At 35.9% G+C, this 19,442-nt stretch overlaps 1 protein-coding gene across 4 annotated transcripts in view; it reads right to left on the reverse strand.

Annotated features, from left to right (window-relative positions):
- ABCC9 (ATP binding cassette subfamily C member 9) overlaps nt 1-19,442 on the reverse strand; it is a 146,216-nt gene that overhangs the window by 57,181 nt on the left and 69,593 nt on the right. For all 4 annotated transcript variants that reach the window (XM_024733389.1, XM_024733388.1, XM_024733386.1 and 1 more), the window contains 6 exons: nt 16,696-16,734; nt 15,174-15,275; nt 12,930-13,014; nt 11,550-11,630; nt 3,152-3,289; nt 2,898-3,023 (listed from right to left, as the gene is read on the reverse strand). In XM_024733389.1, coding sequence (XP_024589157.1) covers nt 2,898-3,023; nt 3,152-3,289; nt 11,550-11,630; nt 12,930-13,014; nt 15,174-15,275; nt 16,696-16,734 — 571 coding nt within the window. The remainder of the gene's footprint in view (nt 1-2,897; nt 3,024-3,151; nt 3,290-11,549; nt 11,631-12,929; nt 13,015-15,173; nt 15,276-16,695; nt 16,735-19,442) is intronic.

The following is a 19,442-nucleotide window of genomic DNA, read 5'->3' on the forward strand; positions in this document are numbered from 1 at the left end:
AAAAAAGTAAAAGCGAAAGTGTCTCTTGAATAGTATTTTTTCAGAGACAATTTTACATTAGCTTTCTTTCTGAATTTTATTTTATTATACATCAGGTTCTTATTAGTTATCTATTTTATACATATTAGTGTACATATGTCAATCCCAATCTCCCAATTCATCACATTTACATTAGCTTTTAATTGTGCCTAACGATATGAAAACCAACGCTTGTACATGAGAGTAAATAAAACCTCAAAGTAAAAAGGACCTAATCCTTTGTGTATAGTGTAACGAAATGAAATAAACCTGTTCATGGAAAAACAGAAGATCTGGTTCTTGTTCAACTCGCCAATCTGTGTGAACAAAAGATTTAACATCTTGGGGACTTTAATCTTTAGTCATTTTTCTTATGAGTAAATGCTCATATTAAGCTCATTTGAGGTTAAATATTTTAAATTGTGTTGATATCTGGATTAAGTAAATACAAATTTAGTTTCATTCATCCAATAAATATTTACTGGATGCCTGTGAAGGGTCAGGTCAAGGTGAGGGTTGGAGGCTGGGGGAAGAAATGTCCAAAGATGCTACTTTATTTTGCTTAATAACATTATGAAGACAATGGGTGATGCCATCCAAGATAGACTTTTTAATAATGTTTAAATCAGCTAGAAGTGTTATAAACTTCTCTTTTTCATAGTTGCCATTTCTATCCTTTTAACATATTTTTTCTCCCTTATCCCTTAACCCTTAAACTGACAGATCTGTCTAAAGCCCTGAGATGGGATGTTTTGTGAGCTCTTTAGTTTCACTCCCTTGTCCACTTGCTTGATCTGCTCTGGCTCTAAGCCAGCCTTTCTCAACCTACTGACATTTTGGGTCAGAAAATTCCTTGTCATGGGGACTGCCCTGTGCACTGTAGAAAGTTTAACAGCATCCCTGTCCTCTACCCACTAGATTCCAGTAGCACCTGCTCCACAACTGTGACAACTAAACATGTCTCTAGATGTTGCCAAATGTCCCCAAGAAGACAAAAGTGACCCTGGTTGAGAACCAGTGTCCTAGGCAAACACCCCATCCTGCCACAGAACACATTCAGAAGCTGTTTCTATGAAAACTTCCCCAAGGTGTTGCGGTCTTATTCCTCACAGTGTGACTCTCCCTGGCTTCAGATGAATTTCAGGAGCCTGCCCTTCTCTGGGTGGCAGTAACCTCCCTCCAGCCCCAGGTGAGGATTCTGGGCAGGTGCATGGTTCATGCTGGCTTCTACTGGCCACTGGTTAACCCCCAACTGGATTTGCCCTTTCCACACCTTAACTTGCTCCATATCTCCCTCAGCTGATTTATAACCCTGTGATGTGTCTTTAATTACAGAGTTAGGCTATCTTGAGTGATCCCTTCATTTCTAAACACAATGTAATGGACTTTCTTCCTGGCTTGCTCAATAATCAGTATTACTATAAAATCAAGCCAAGAGCGTACTCTCTCTCTCTCTCTCTGTGTGTTTTTCCAGATCTTCTTTCCAAAGTAAACCATAAATGGTCCACTCCTTAAGCTTACATCATTTTCTTTTGTCCCTGGCATCTAGACCACTGAAAAAATGTCATTTGGAACCATCCCAGTAAGTTTACAATCAAGCACTCCACCACATAATTCTTAAGTGGGCTCTTGCCAATTGTACATTGTCATATTTTGATGAATATCCTCATTTCGAAGGTTCTGTGATTTTTCCTAGTCTACTTAAAGACTTTTACATATATCTTTTCTTCCATATTTTGAGAAGTTTGTAGTTTACTTTTGAGATCTTTGGCAAAGCTCCAGAAGACAGAGCAATCCCATGGTTTGTCTGACTTTTTATCTTCCTTTTGCTATTGAAACATAGATCACTTTTTCCTTTATGAAATAATACATTTTAATTTCTTGATTTTTTCAGAAATTTGCTGATATAAGCATTTTCATTTTATAATGCTCATTCCTAGCCAGGACTACTGAATTCTAGACACTTCCTAGTCCCAACTCAAGAGAAAACATTTTGAAAATTTACTAATTCAATTTATAATTCACCTCTCAACCATGAGTTCTTCTTTTATCATACTCAATCTGGTTTCCAACTCTGTTATCATTTCATTCAATGTTATACTTACATTATACTGGAATTACATTGGGTAGAGACCTGGGTTCAAATTCAACTGGTACCATTTATTATATGTACTGTACAACTTTAGGCAAATTACTTAGCCTCTCTGAGCCTCAGTTTTCTCATTTGTAAGAGTGAGATCATATTTTCTTTACTAATTTCTGATATTTTTTGCTTATTTTGTGAGAATTAACAGAGATCATGTAAAAAGGCTTTGTGGACTTTAAAAACTATCCAAATATAAAGCTTTATTGTTATTTCCTTCTGATTACCTTCCTTCACCCCCCAACTCTATCCCAGACATGCTTTACCACTATACCCACAGCTCATAGCTCTTCCTTCTTTCGAAACCATCTGAGATTTTGTTTTGCCCACAACCCTCCATTTGTAAATGGTGAATGAAAATACTCTCATATTACAGGTGAGGAAAATAAGACATACCTAAGGAAATATAAGATAAAAGGAGGAAATAGCATGCTTGAGCAAGTAGTTTAAGTTTTAAACACACATATGATTGTAATATGCCTCCAATTCAAATAAAATTCCTCTAAAAGGCTGACAACACGTCAGCCGAAAGATATCACTAGAATTTTTTAGTTTCAAAGTAGTCTATCAATTAATGATATATAAATATACAATTATTTCAGATTTCAGGTGAGGACTATTATATCATCAAACATTAAATGGTAATATTTCTCTAAAAGTTTTTTTAGTAATTATGCACTATATTTCTGACTCTTCTGAACTCAACTCTGAACTTCTCTGAACTCTGAGCAATTACCTTTTCTAGTTCTTGATCTTGCCGATTCATAAGTGTTTTCCAGTGTTCATAAAGCTCAACATCTTTGGTTTGAATGTCCTTCAAAGTTCCTTCTCTTAGAACACTTCCATCTTTCATGGCTATGATCTAAGGAAAGCACATATTAGACGAACTGTGACAAAAATCCTTAATTGGCCAAGAGAATTATCTTTATCTCAGAAAGCATTTATATAACTGTAATATAAAAATTAATGAAACTTCTTTTAAACTCTTACCCAGTCAGCATGTGTTAGATATTGTAATTTGTGAGTCACAAGAACAAGTGTCCTCTTGTCATCTTGGAGAAATTTCAAAATCCCTTCCTGCATTAAGTGATCACTCAAGTGTATGTCCAAGGCAGAAAATGGATCATCCTACAACAAGTAAAATGGAGAGATGATGAAAAATTTTTATATTCTCTTTGTAACTAAATCCTCCAGAAAGCAGAAATACAAATAACTAAAGACAAATTATCTCACAAATCCTATTTATAATAAACAGACTCTGAATAACTTTAAATTACAAAAAAAGGTACTAAATTAAAAATGAAGTTTTTATTTTCTCTTTCACTTAAAAACTAATTTAAAAAGTAAATAACAGTATTCGAAGTAGTTTGAATTCTTACGTATAGAATAGCCAAGTTCAAAAACCAACATTACTCGACAACCTATAACACCAAAACAAAGAATGAAATGATAATTGGAGTTTATCAATTGAATGAAATGATAACTGGAGTTTATCAATAAACTTCATCAATAAAGTTTAAATAATAAAAATAGGTGTAGACTCTAGACCAAGATGGCAACATAGGAGGCTCCTGAATTTCTCTCCTACCATGGACACACCAAATATACAGCTACATATGGAGCAATTCCCTCTGAAAGAAATCCAGAAACTAGTTGAATGATTCTGACACATTAAGCAACTGAGAAAAAACGTCAAAATAGGAAAGTCTGAGACACACTCTCGCCATAAACTCCACCCCTGAAAAATTCACAAATATGTGGAGATGAAACAACATGCTCCTGAACAACTAATGGGCCACAGAGGAAATCAAAAGAGGGAATCAAAAACTATCTTGAGACGAATGAAACACAACATATCAAAACTTATGGGATGCAGCAAAAGCAGTTCTAAAAGAATTTTATAGCAATAAATGCCTATATTAAGAAAAAAGAAAGACCTCAAACAAACAACTTAACTTTATACCTCAAAAAACTAGAAAAAAAGAACAAACTAAGCCCAAAGTTAGTAGAAGGAAGGAAATAACAGAGATCAGAGTGGAAATATATAAAATCCAGACTAACAAGACGACAGAAAAGATCAATGGAACTAGGAGGTGATTTTTTGCAAAGATAAACAAAATGGATAAACCTTTAGCTAGGTTCACCAAGAAAAAATGAGAGGATTCAAATAAAATTATAAATGAAAAAGGCAACGTTACAATTCATACCACACAAATACAAGGGATCATAAGACTACTATGAAAAATGATATACCTACAGACTGGACACCTAAATGACATGGATAAATTCCTAGAAACAAACACCTACAGAAACTGAATTGTGAAGAATTAGAAAATCTGAACAGACCAATTACTGGTAAGGGAATTGAATCAGTAATCAAAAAACACTGCCCAACAAACAAAAGTCCAGGAACAGATGGCTTCAGTGGTGAATTCAACCAAACATTTAAAGAAGAATTAATACCAATCCTTCTCAAACTTTTCCAAAAAACAGAAGAGGAAAGAACACTTCCAAACTCATTTTACAAAGCTAGCATAAAGACACCACAAGAAAAGAAATTACAGATCAATGTCTCTGATGAACACAGATGCAAAAATTCTCAACAAAATATTAACAAACTGAATTCAACAGTCAGTAAAATATTCAAACACCATGATCAAGTTGGATTTATTCCAGGGATGCAAGGATGGTTCAACATTTGCAAATCAATGTGATACACCACAATAATAAAATGAAGGATAAAAATCATATGATAAACTCAATAGATGCAGAAAAAGCATTTGTCAAAGTTCAACATTCAATCATGATAAAAATTCTGAATGAAGTAGGTACTGAGGGAACATACCTCAACACAATAAAGGTCATATATGACAAGCCCACAGCTAACATCATACTTAATGGTAAAATGCTGAAAACCATCCCTCTAAGATCAAGAACAATGCCAACTCTCACTACTTTTATTCAACATAGTACTGGAAGTCCTAGCCAGAGCAATTAGTCAAGAAAAAGAAATAAAAGACATCCAAATGGGAAAGGAAGAAGTAAAACTATCTCTATTTGCAGATGACATTTTTCTATAGAAGACCCTAAAGATTTCACCAAAAAACTAACAGAACTAATGAACGAGGTCAATAAAGTTGCAGGATACAAAATCAATATAGAAAAATCAGTTGCATTTCTATACACTAATAACAAACTATCAGAAAGAGAAATTAGGAAAACAACCCCATTTGTAATTGCATCAAAAAGAATAAAATGTCTAAGGAATAAACTTAATAAACTTAAGAATAAAATGTCTAAGGAATAAGTTTAACCAAGGAGGTAAAAGACGTGTGCACTGAAAACTCTAAGACACTGATGAAAGAAACTGAAGAAACCACAAATAAATGGAAAGATATCTTGTGCTCATGGATTGGAAAAATTAATATTGTTAAACTGTCCATACTACTGAAAATGATCTAGAGGTTCAATGCAATCCCTATCAAAATTCCAATGACATTTTTCACAGAAATGAATCAAACAATTCCAAACTTTGTATACAACCACAAAAGACTCCTAATATCCAAAGCAATCTTGAGAAAGAATAACAAAGCTGGAGGTATCATACTTTGTTATTTCAAACTGTATTACAAAGCTATCACAAACAAAACATTATCTTATTGGCATAAAAACAGACAGATCAATGGAACAGCACAGAGAGCCCAGAAATAAACTCATGCACATATGGTCAATTAATTTACAACAAAGGGGCCAAGAATATACAATGGGGGAAGGATAGTCTCTTTGATAAATGGTGCTGGGAAAACTGGACAGCCACATGTAAGAAAAATGAACTTGGATTACTATCTTACACCACACATAAAAATCAGCTCAAAATGAATCAAAGACACGAACATAAGACCTGAAACGATAAAACTCCTAGGAGAAAACATAGTGGATAAGCTCCCTGACATTGGTCTTGGCAATGCTTCTTTAAGATTCTGATACCAAAAACAAAAGGAACAAATGCAAAAATAAACAAGTGAGACTACATCAAACTAAAAAGTTTTTGTACAGTAAAGGAAACCATCAACGAAATGAAAAGGCAACTTATGAAATGGGATAAAATATTTGCAAATCATATGTATGATAAGTGGTTAATATCCAAAATATATACAGAACTCATACAACTCAATAGCAAAAAGACCCCAACAATCCAATTTAAAAATGGTCAGAGGATCTGAATACATATTTTTCCAAAGAAGACATACAAATGGCTGACAAGTACATGAAAAGATGCTCAATATCATTAATTATCTGGGAAATACAAATCAAACTATGAGATATCACCTCTCATCTGTTAGATAGGCTATTATCAAAAAGAAATAACCAATGTTGGTGAGAATGTGGAGAAAAGGGAACTCTTGTGCACTGTTGGAAATGTAAATTGGTGCAGCCACCATGGAAAAAAAGTATGGAGGTTACTCAAATTTTTAAAAATAGAACTACCATATGATCCAGCAATTCCACTTCTGGGTATTTATTTAAAGGAAATGAAATCATTATCTCAATGTTCATTAAGAACTTCCATGTTCATTACAGCATTATGTACAATAGCCAAGATATGGAAACAACCTAAATGTCCATCAGTGGATGAATGGGTAAAGACAATATGAAATATTATAGATCCATAAAAAGGTAGGAAATTCTGCCATTTGTGATGGCATTATGCCAAGTAAAATAAGTCAAACAGAGAAAAACAGATACTATATGCTTTCACTTATACGTGGAATTCAAAAAAGAAAAAGTGAACTCATAAATTCAGAAAACAAATTGGTGTTTGCCAGAGGTGGTGGGTGCGGGGTTGGGGAAAATGGGTGAAAGTGGTCAAAAGGTACAAACTTCCAGTTGTAAGATAAACATGTCCTCGGGATAGAATGCACAGCACTACGACTATAGTTAATAATACTGTATTGCATATTTGAAAGTAGTTAACAGAGTCGATCTCTGACACTGGGCAATTTTTCAAACTCAGTCACTTCATCTGTAAAATGGGGATAATAAAAAGACCTGTCAGAGCACATAGGTTTGCTGCAAAGATCAAATAATGTTGTAAAAGTCTCTGTAAAATATTTTTAAAGCGTTATTTTATTATTATTTTCTTATAAATAAAGCTGTGGTGATTAGCTGTGCTAAACCCTTTAAAGCACCACAGTGAGAATTTAGTGACTTCCAGGAATCTCTTAACGAGGAAGAGTGCAGTGGTTAAGGACACAGGCTATGGAATTAGATCACCTGGGTCTGTATCCTTGCTTCACTATACTATCTGTGTGACCTTGGGTAAATTATCCCCCAAAGCCTCAACATTATCATTGCATAAGTAAAGGTAACATTAATAATGACAATGTCAAACCTAATACGGTTATTGTGAGGATGAAGTGAGTTCATGTACCTAAAGTATTTAGAATCATGACTAGGTCATAAAAAGCCCTTAATAATGATTGCTATCATGTATATGGCTTCATTATGTGTCATCATGGCTTCATTATGTGGCATCTTGGTGTTGCAGTAAAATGTAACCTTTTATATAACTTAATAATAATCTAGATTTGATGGATTGCTGATCATTTCTCACGATTCAGTTTGTGTATTAACATTCTGGGGAGATACTTTCTTTAAAGAGTGCAAGACAATTTGACAAATGGCCAAATCAGTGAATGGTCAATTCTTCATTTTCAGTAATATATTATTTATTTTTATATACATATATACAGTTCTCACTAATATAGTCTTTCCTGTATTCAATGAATGTTTTAGTAGTATACTCTTTATGGACACATTTTTGGAAATAACCTCTTAAAAATATATTCACTGATACAGAACATTTATAGATGCTACAAAGCTTTAAAAATAACTAATATGTTTGATATATAATCAAGATGTTTCACATGGCTTTGATACAGTGTAAAGACTAATTTGATAAAGGTTAACTAGAGATCAGAGCAAAATGTAAAACCTTAACTAATTACTTGTACAAGTAAGATCCTTAAAGATAGGAATAACAAAGGAGAAAACTTTGTTTCCTTTACCCAGCACGTAAGATGGCATTGATGACATTCACTAAACATTGATGGATGGAAAGGAAGAAGGATGGAAGGAAGGAGAGAGGGAGGGGGCGAGAGAGGGAAAGGAAAGAAAAAGACAACACAAGTAGTAACTTGAGAGTAATACTTTTTTAAAAATACCAGAAAATCTTAGCTGATCAGAAAAACAGTACTCAAAAGACATGGAGTTCTAGCCCAGACTGTATCACTCACCAGTCATTAGTCCTTGAGTAAGGCACTTGACCTTTCTCTGTATAAGTTTCCTCACTTCTCATGAGGACACCATCTACCCTAGCAGCACAGTCATAAGAATCAAATGAGGTGATACTGCGATTCAAAGTGCTTTGTCAATGGAAGTGTAAGATATTTTCATTTGGGGGAAACTGTTAAAACACATCAACAGTATTCTGTTGCTGCTAAAACGTTATTCAATTTTAGGCTACCATTAAGAAACTATAATACTTAGATCATAAGATCTATTAGTTTTGTTGTTTTTTTTTTTTTTTGCAGTACACAGGCCTCTCACTGTTGTGGCCTCTCCCGTTGCGGAGCACAGGCTCCGGACGCGCAGGCTCAGCGGCCGTGGCTCACGGGCCCAGCCGCTCCGTGGCATGTGCGATCTTCCCAGACCGGGGCACGAACCCGTGTCCCCTGCATCGGCAGGCGGACTCTCAACCACTGCGCCACCAGGGAAGCCCAGATCTATTAGTTTTAAGATTATCTGAGTTGATCAGAGTGCATCTAGAACACGCTTTTTCAGAGGGACCCTGACAAACACTATTACATCCAGAATTAAGAAAAGGTAAAAAAAAGTTATAAAAATTATATTATTGTCAAAGAATTAAAAATATTAAGCTTGCTTAGCCTAGAAAAAAGTAAATTAAGGCAAGTAATGACAATAATATTAAAATATTGAACTATGGCTATATAAAAGAAATATATTTGCTGCTGCAGAAGCAGAATGGGAATCAATTAATGGAAAATACACAGATTTCAATCACATAATAACTTTCCAATAATGAAAGCTATCCGCAGCAGGCAGAATAATGGTCCACAAAGATGTCCATGTTCTAATTCCCAGAACTTGTGACTATGTTACCTTAATAGCAAATGGGACTTTGCAGATAACACACATACTTCGTTTGATTGCATTTCACTTTATTGTGCTTTACAGAGTTGCGTATTTTTACAAATTGAAGAGTTGTGGCAACCCTGCGTCTAGCAAGTCTATCGGCGCTATTTCTCCAACAGCATTTGCTCGCCTCGTGTCTTTGTGTCACATTTTGGTAATTCTCACAATACTTTCAAACTTTTTCATTATTATTATATTACAGTGATCTATGATCAAGGATCTTTGATGTTACTAGTGCAAGAAGATTATCACTTACTGAAGGCTCAGATGATGGGTAGCATGTTTTATCAATGATGTATTTTTTAATTAAGGTATGTACATTGTTTTTTTAGACATAATGCTATTGCACGCTTAAGAGATTACAGTATAGTAAACATAACTTTTGTATGCACTGGGAAACCCAAAAAATCACGTGACTCGCACTTTACTGCGATGCTCGCTTTACTATGATGATCTGGAACCAAACCTGCAATATCTCCAAGGTATGTCTATATGATTTAGATTAAAGACCTTGAGATGGGAAGATTATCCTGATGGGTCTAAGCTAATTACATGAATCCTTGAAAGCTGAGAACTTCCCCAGATGTGAAGAGAGGGAGAAGTGAGTAGTAAAAATGGTCAGAGATGCTGGCTTTGAAGATGAAGGGAGGCAGCTGGGAGCCAAGAAATGTGGGCAACTTCTAGAAGCTGGAAAGGGCAAGGAAGCCTTTTCTACCCGGTAGCCTCCAGAAGGGAACACAGCCCTGCAGACACTCTGATCTCAGCTGTGTGAGACCCATGTTGGATATCCAACCTACAGAACTACAGGATAATAAATTTGTATTGTGTAAACCACCAATTATGGCGATTTGTTATAGCAACCCATACACGGACCAACAAGGAAAGGCTGCCTCAAAGATAAGCAATCTGTCTTCAGAAAGAGTCATCGAGAAGCTGTTAGAGATGATACGAAAAGCAATTCCATAATGAATGGCCAGGAATCCACAGTGTTAGCACTATGACTTCTTTGAATCTCATGATTCTACAACTGAAGTAAGGGTCATTAAATTGAAGGCAGTGGAATGAAATGGAGTAGAATACTACATTCAGAGAACCTCTGTCTCTTTCAGATTTCCAAGTCACTTCGTCCTCAGGTGGTTCAATCATTACTTCATCCCAAAGTTCAAGAAGTCATTTCTAGTTGCGGGTCCACCCATTATGAAAAGGATTTATAATTATGTAGGGTACTGCTAGGTACTGGTATAGCTTTTATGGTGGTGTTTTATGGAACATTTGGGGGACAGGTATTCTTAGGGACATTAACCTGAAGTGCACTTCCACCACTATGTCCAAATTCTACTCCCCTCCCCAGTAATGGATCCAAATTTAGTGGAAAACTCCACAAAATTTGAAGATATTCGATTTTAGATGGAGTGAAAACTCTAAAGGAGGTTGGAGAACCAAGTTTATAAATGGTTAATAACTGCACAGAAAGAGAAAGCAGGGGAAGGATGTATTTACATAGGCTGTTGGTCTCTAATATACACTATTTGTAAGCTAAGTTATTTTGGTTACATCCTTCTGGAGAAACCAAACTAGAGCAAATTCATAATCAACATAATCATCAAATTTTATTTGTGGATCCATAGGAGAAGCAAGTTATCAACCCAGGATATAAATACAAGACAATCATCTATGGCGCTTTTTTAAGATACAGATTCTAAACTCTGCCTTTATAGATTATGATTCAGTAGGTCTAGGCTAGTATCAAGATTTCTAAGAATAATCTCAGGAAGCTTCACAGATATATCTTATCCACAGCCTGAGTTGCATACTTACTAACCCCTATGTCCACCAAGAGTATATTTTCCAGCCCCTCTTTTTTTGCTAGCAAATATAAATGAGAAGACCTATGATCCTGTCCAGTTCATCCAGCACCATCCATTCTCTTTCATTAATGATCCTCATGACTTAAAAACTCATATAAGTTACGATTTGGGCACCTCAGTCCCTCTGGTTCCCCCAACTCTCATCTTGATGTTGATTTGATTTGTACTCGGAGGATTTGTCTCCCTTTCATTCTCTGTAATTTCACAAGTTAAACCGTCTTTCCTTGAGTTACTTGTCTCTTTAAGGACTCATTTGTCCAGAGGGAAAAGTGAAATAGAAAGAAACAAAAAGCCCATATTCTTACCAAGAAGACAATGTTGGTATTTTGATAGAGAGCTCGGGCCACACAGATTCTTTGCCTCTGACCCCCACTCAAGTTGATGCCCTAGAGAAGAAATATCCATAAACATCCACCTTTTAAATTAGTAGATGATCTGTTGATAAAAAAAATTCCCTTTAAAATACAAACTTCTCTAAAAGAATCTTAAATTAATGGTAATTTATTAATTAAACTGTGATAACATTAGTAAGATAAAATGCAAGCTGTCTAGTGGTCAATACTTGAATTATATTATGGTAATTTCTGACTGATAACATTAATCCTCTTTTCACTCTGATAGAGAACTCTGCTGTACCAAAGCATTAATAACCATAAACCAAGGTGAGTGCTGAAGATGAAGTAATCCCCAAATTGTTTCTAGTTTCATGCATTGTGTCTGTAGTATACTGAACATATGCCTCTTAAATTCGATATTACAAGTTTTTTCAACAGAACTACACAGCAATATGCTTTTATAATCAAGTACTGATTATAAAAATTTGAAAAACTAGTATTTATTGAGCATTTAGTATGCACCAGGCTGATGTGAATGGCTTTCCATTCCTTATTTCTATTATTCGTCAGAGCAATTTCAACATGTAGGCATTATTCCCCACGTGGAAATGAAGACTCAGAAAAGTCCAGGTCATGTCTTAAGCACTCCACTAGGTTACAATAAAGAACAGCCATGAATAACACAGACTACAGAGTTGGACCAATCCCACCTGCACCAATGACTCTGGGCAAGTTCCTTAACCTTTGTCAGCCTTGGTCTTCTTGGCTGCAATACACTGATAACAAAACACCCATATAACAGATTTGCTGTAAAAGTAAATAATGCACATAAAGCCTTTTGCCCAGTACTTGCCACCTATAAGACTCAAAAATTTTAGCCAACGTTGTTATAAATGATTACATACAGGTATAAATATTTTTCAGCTAGTCATAGAACAGTATGATGCCAATGTAAAACCTGTTTACACAAAGAAAAAAGAACCCTTTAACAGGAATAAATGGATGCTGGCAAGAGTGGAAGAAGTGGTCGGAAGCAATCTCAGTTTCCAAACCAATTTAAAGTAAACTCCAAGTAAGTAAAAATACATTTGATCAAAGTCAGGGACTGCTTCCCTTCCCTTGAGAACTCTCAAGCAGCTAGCAAAATGTGACATGCATGCTGGTTAGTCAACAAATACCTAAGAGACGTGGCATCAAGAACTCCTGTGCTCCTGTTTCCAGAACTTGTCACTAGGAAAACACATAATTCCAGAGCTCTCAGATTTTCTCATGCTCCATGAAAAGTTAAAGACAACCAGAAGACTTTTCTAGATTTGCGTCCATTGTCTAATTAAACTACACATAGCTTACCCTCTCTCCAATTTCAGTTTGGTCTCCGAATGGTAGTAAGTCAATATCCGGCTGAAGAGAACAGGCATCTGTGACAGCTTTGTACCTTTGGGAGAAAATATTTTGAGTTTTTAGATCACTATTAACATATTGCCCAGAAACTAAGTCCCAGGTCCAATGTCTTGGAAGCTGAAATAAAACACTTATTGAACAATTTAGTATATACTAGCCTCTACACTAGGCTTGTAGATACAAAGATAAATAGATATTTTTTTCCCACTTTTATAAAACTATTAACAAGGATCTACTGTATAGCAGAGGGAACTATATTCAATGTCTTGTAATAACGTATGATGGAAAAGAATCTGAAAAAGAATAAATAAGTACAACTAAATCACTTTGCTGTATACCTGAAACTAACAAAACATTGTAAATTATACTTCAGTGAAAAAAGTGGTTAAAATTTTTTTAAAAAAACTATTAAATGGAGCAGAATATTGACATAGAAACATATAATAAAAATGTACCTTGTTAGGTACTGAATATTATAGATGGGTAGGTATAAAGTGCTCCTAAATACACAGGAAGACATGACCGACTGCTCTGAGAAATTAGTGACGTCTTTGAGAGGGGGCGAGTTGTAAGGCGTATCCAGAAGGATGAGCTAATTTGCCAGGAATGAAAATGAGGGAAGGGAGGCTTAAGGAACTGCACGAAGGTGAACAAGTTCACGGTGCATGTGAGGGATAAGAGGAGGCTCACTGGGGCTAAAGCATGGGTTACAGGTGGGGAATCTGTGTCCACAATCATGATGCTGAAGGGAGGAGAAAATGGAAGAAGATGAGGACTGATGTACTCAAGTTGACCTAAGGCTGGATCTGGAAATTGGACGGACTGGAAATACAGGGAAGCATGGGCACTGGGAGTGCTAGGGAAAATATCAATGGTTTCATTTTCTCAATCACCTGGTCTTAAAATATTCAAGTCATTCTTGATTCTTCCCTTTTCTTCCCCCTGCTCTTATTTTGTCCATTCTTATTCTAGGAAGCTTTTCTGTCAACCATCTCTTCTTCTTCCATTTCTATAGTCACTGCCAAGTGCAGGCAACAAACACAGCATGCCTGGGTCATTATCCCATCAAACTTCTAAATGCGTTTTTGCTCCTAATACGGATTCATCCCACATAAATCTCTTATGACGCTGCCAGAGCACATTAACTTTGTTAGTCCCCTTTCCAACACTTGCTGTGCCTCCCGAGAATGTCAGATTTATATCCGGCTGGCTTTTAAGGCACTTGACTGTCTCATCTCAGCCTTCCTTTACAATCTAGTTTGCTGCCATCAATACACACAGATCCCTTTCTGTTTGGTTTGTTCCCAGGCCCCAAACAATCCCATGTAATTTGAGTTTTTCCTCCCACACTTTCCTCTCCCTTCCCCCTTCCTCATGCCTCTCCCCAGACCTAATTTTCCTTATCTTTCAGAACCCAGCTCAGGGTCTTAGGACACTCCCTGCCCCTCATGCAGGTGGCTTAAGGAAAGGATCTTGCCTTTGTACACTCGAGCGGGTGTTTAAAAGATGATTGAAAGAGGACGTATTCTGGCTGCTCCGAGTAACCAGACCCCTCAGATCCCGTATTCCTTTTCTTCTGTCCACGGTTAACTCTTCTTCTGCTCCTTACTGAGATTTTTCTTCTGTTTACCAACAACCTCAGCACCATGCCCACCTCCTCCCCACACATACACACACACTTCGGTTTCGGCTGTTTATTTTTGGTGTACAAATCCTTCTCAATAATTGTATAGGATGGGCTGAAACTTCCAACGAGGATTCTCTTACAGGAGTTGACTTAATAGACCAAGTGATGAAGACGGATGCAGGGGCAAACAGAGAAGAAAGGAAGTCCCGATACAAAGACTCCAGAACCAGGGGATAAGGGTGGGGGGATAAATTGGGAGACTGGGATTGACATATACACTCTACTATATGTAAAATAGATAACTAATAAGAACCTGCTCTATAGCACAAGCAACTCTACTCAATACTCTGTAATGGCCTATGTGGGAAAAGAATCTAAAAAACAGTGGATATATGTATATGTATAACTGGTTCACTTTGCTGTACACCTGAAACTAACACAACATTGTAAATCAACTATAATCCCATAAAAATTTAAAACAAAAAGGCTCCAGAAACCGTGAACCAAAGATAGGGATTAGAAATAGCTGCTCATTTGAGTTCTAAATTTTATACATTCAAAATTACCTCTGTTTGTTGAAAGGACTTCCAAAGGTAATATTTTCTTCCACTGTAGCATTTAATAGCCAAGGCTTTTGAGCTGCGTAAGCCACAGAATACCTGTTCCTACTGGAAAATGGAAAAGAAAAACAAAACACAGCAAGGGTGCTGTGCTGAATCTTTATTTTAGTATAACAAAGAAAAATGAAAGTTGATAAAATATCTCAAAGACAGAAATGGGGAACTTCTAAAAGAGAACATTTTAACAACCATCAACCTTATTAATTAATGGTTAAATATTCCACTAAATTAAAGGGATGAGAACTTAATTAAAACAACACACAAGGTGCAAATTTTATTTTGGTATGCTAAAGAAGTATTTTATGGTATGAACTATTAATTAAAATGTTATGTTTTAAAATGACTATAATTTTAAAAATAATTTAAAGATAAATAGCAATTAACTCTAATAGTCACGGATATTTCACTTTATATTAAAAGCATTTTACATAACTCTGAATTTTATATGAATATCTTTAAAAAGATGTGAATTAATACTGGAATTATAGTATGTGTTTGTGGCTTAATTGCATGAACATATTTTAAAATAATAGATAATATTAATAGATAATAGAAATATTTCAAAACAAAGAGTGATCTTGAGGAGTCCATTTCAATAACGAAACTACATATTTCAATACATATTGAAATAGTTTATTTTTAAAAAATGATAGCCTCCTCCCAGTCCCCCATTTTTTTGGCTTGCAAATTCTACCAGATGCCTATACATCAGATTTTAATTTGCAATAATTAGGAAAATGCATGTGAGTTGAAGATACAGAAGATGATGAGATTGGGGTAGGGAAGGGGTCAGCTTAAAATTCACACTTCGACAGTTAGTTTATGGTCTGTAAGTACTAATTAAGGAATTAAGGTTAAAAGAGAATAAAGTTAAGAAAAAAAGTAGTTAGAAATGCTCAGTGATCATCCTGAAACATTATGTCTTAGGAGCTTAGAAGGCATGATAATATATAGTACGCTAGCAGTCTCTTAGAAAACCATCTGTGTGGTAAAACAGTGGTTCCCAACCTCTGGCATGTCTGTTTCCCCCTCCCTGCCCCGGGTCCTTTAAGGTTTTTTTTTGTTTTTTGTTTTTAATGGATGAAGCACTTGGCTCTCCAGCTCCAGCTTAGAAGCAGATCCCATCACATTTTAACTCATAAACAATATACATATTAATTCTTACGCAATTTTATCTTGTGAAATCCCAAATCCAATTCGCTAAGAACATTTGAGTTTCAGCCAAAGTTGAGACCCATGTGACTCACGGAGAAGGTAACAGTTGACACAATGGGCCATTTTGTTTGGCAAATTAATTCTTTTAGCAGCCTCCAAATGTTGGGAACTACTGCTACTGGAAATATGGCTAGAGCATTTTAATAAATGACTTTGTACATTATCAGAATGAGTAAAATGACGAGGACTAAGAGATGGAATATCAGGTAAAGTCTGAGGAAGGAAGTTATGCAGATTAAAACAGAAATAATACCTTCTGGTTGCTTCGAAAGAAGGTTCAGATTCATTTACACTGCAAGTGTGGCAAACAATGTTCATTAATGATGAAATAGAAATATAGAATGAATGAGTGTACATATCAGGTAAAAGATAAACATTGAACATATAAAATAGCTACATTTCCCAAATAGTTTTTGATATTAGTTCCAAAGACAAACCGGATAAATGACCGTCTTCTTTTACATCTTCATCAGTGAGGAAATAATTACTTAGTAAGCTTCCAAAAGAAGGACAGCGCTGTTCTCTTTCATATATAATTTGGGTTCATACAATGGACATGTTCTAGCCCCAACTCTGCTCCAACTACCTGTGTAGATTTAGGTAAACTTTGCAGAACAGTTTCCTAGTTTATACAAGAATTTGATGTTTCCAAGCGCTCCCTACCTTTAATATTTGAATTTAATCTATCTAAATTCCTAATCAGTTACCCTAAGGCATAACAAGAAATACTTTTTGCTCTCTAAACTTGAAGGGTTTAGACACAGCCTGGCCCTTAAGGAACTGGTAAGAAAGACAGACATGCACAATGCATGGTCACACTGTAACATTTTGGTATAATTAATTACTGATTGATATTATTTATGTAAAACAAGGTGTTTGGCTAATTAAATTTAGTTATATCTATTTCATTGGGGAAAAAAACACCCGAGGACCTATTTTTTTATTATTCTAAATTTTAATAGTTTAGTTGAACTCCATCATTCTGAATTCAAAAACCACACACATAATTAAAGTCTACAGGAACTCCAAGAATAGATCCTATTTCACTTTGGAAAGCATCATATGCTTTTGTGGAGAAAATGTACCTAAGTACATTACTTGGTGATTTTTGGCTTAGTGTTTCTAATGATAAGATTTTCACAACTGCACATTTCTGATGACATCATGGGGTGGTTAATAGAGGTATGGAGGGCTTCCCTGGTGGCGCAGTGGTTGAGAGTCCGCCTGCCGATGCAGGGGACACGGGTTCATGCCCCGGTCCGGGAAGATCCCACATGCCGCGGAGTGGCTAGGCCCGTGAGCCATGGCCGCTGAGCCTGCGCGGTCCGGAGCCTGTGCTCCGCAACGGGAGAGGCCACAACAGTGAGAGGCCCACGTACCGCAAAAAAAAAAAAAAAAAAAAAAATAAAAAAAAAAAAAAAAAAAAAAAAAAAAAAAAAAGAAAAAAAAAAAAAAGTTAAAAAAAAAAATAGAGGTATGGAAAAACAATCTTAGACTGAAACTTCCCTCTCAATAATGATTATTCTCTGATTTAAGTTGCTCATAAAAATAATGAAATGCACAATTTCCCAAGTGATATTTTCCACACAATATGCTTTAGATGCCAAAAAGTTTGGATTTTATTTTATTTTTTTTAGTGGTAAAAAAACCAATAAATGAACTCAATGGTTTTATTTAATCTGAGGAAGAGAGAAAACAGATGAGGAAGAGCAGGTGTATGGCAGAAATTAATGAATTAATTTTCCTATTGGCCATCCAGGTGGAAATGCCCATCAGACACTTGAAAATGTCAGCCCGAACTGGAGATATGAATTTGGAAGTCACCAATTTTTTTCAATTACTATTGATTAACTCCAACTACATGTATTTAATATCAATTAAAAAATATTTATTGATCACCCCCTAGTGCCAAAATACTAGAGATACAGTAAACAAAGAAAAGTCATTCCTTCTTTCATGTTGCTTTCTGTTTGGTGGGAGTGTGACAAGGGAATAAACACCATGATAGGTGAAGCAAAAGGTGATATTAGAGCACAGATGAAGGACACCCAATCCACCTTTGGCAAACCAGGGTAAATAGAGGAGTTGATACCAAAGGGATAAGAGTGGGCTAGATGGAGAAAAGGTGAAGAATATTTCAGACCAAATAAAATACATATTGGATGACCTTAAAGTATCCTGGTCATACAAGGAGCTGATATAAATTTACCATTTCTAAAATGTGGGTGTCAATGGTGAGAGAAGAAAAGTATGAATTTTAAAAACAAGTGGTGAACAGCCATAGTGAAGGGGCTCATAAACCGTTTTACAGAGTTTGAACTTTTCCACAGAGCCATAGAAAACACTAAAAGGATTTAAACAAGAAAGAGATAACACGTTCAGTTTAGAAATATCACTCCAGTTGCAGAAAGTAACAAATAAATTGGAGGGAGCAAGATGGGAGGTAATACAGACAGCCTTGAAGGCTGTCGGATACTGGAGATGAGAACACAGTGCCCTGACTTTGGGTGATGGTGAATGAATGAAGAGAAGTGGACACGTTCAAAGATACCTAGGATTGTGTGATTGACAAGATGGGAAGGGATGGAAGGGAGGAAGGAGTGACAGACAGGGGACACAGATGAGGAAATGCATATGGTGGGGGAAGATATAAAATTCAGAATCAGACACATTCAGTTTGAGATACCTAAGGGATGGCAGAATGACCATGGCCAGAAAGCAGAATTTGAAGCTCAGGAGAGAGATCTGGTAAACAAATGAAGCCTTTGGGATGATTTTCCCTCATAATATATGCCTTAGACCCCAAGGACCTTGGATTCCTTCCTTTACTAGTGAAAAGCCAATAAATGACTTCAACAATGCTAGCTTATCACAACAAAGTGAACAAAGAAGCAGGAGCAGATAGAGGAAACTAAAATCATGGGAAGCTATGTGATGGCCCAGCAAGTATATATAGAGGCAAAAAAGAAGGGGATGAAGACAGAACCTTGAAAAACATCA

Source organism: Neophocaena asiaeorientalis, unplaced genomic scaffold (assembly GCF_003031525.2).
Source record: "Neophocaena asiaeorientalis asiaeorientalis breed wild unplaced genomic scaffold, Neophocaena_asiaeorientalis_V1.1 scaffold150, whole genome shotgun sequence".
NCBI lineage: Eukaryota > Metazoa > Chordata > Mammalia > Artiodactyla > Phocoenidae > Neophocaena > Neophocaena asiaeorientalis.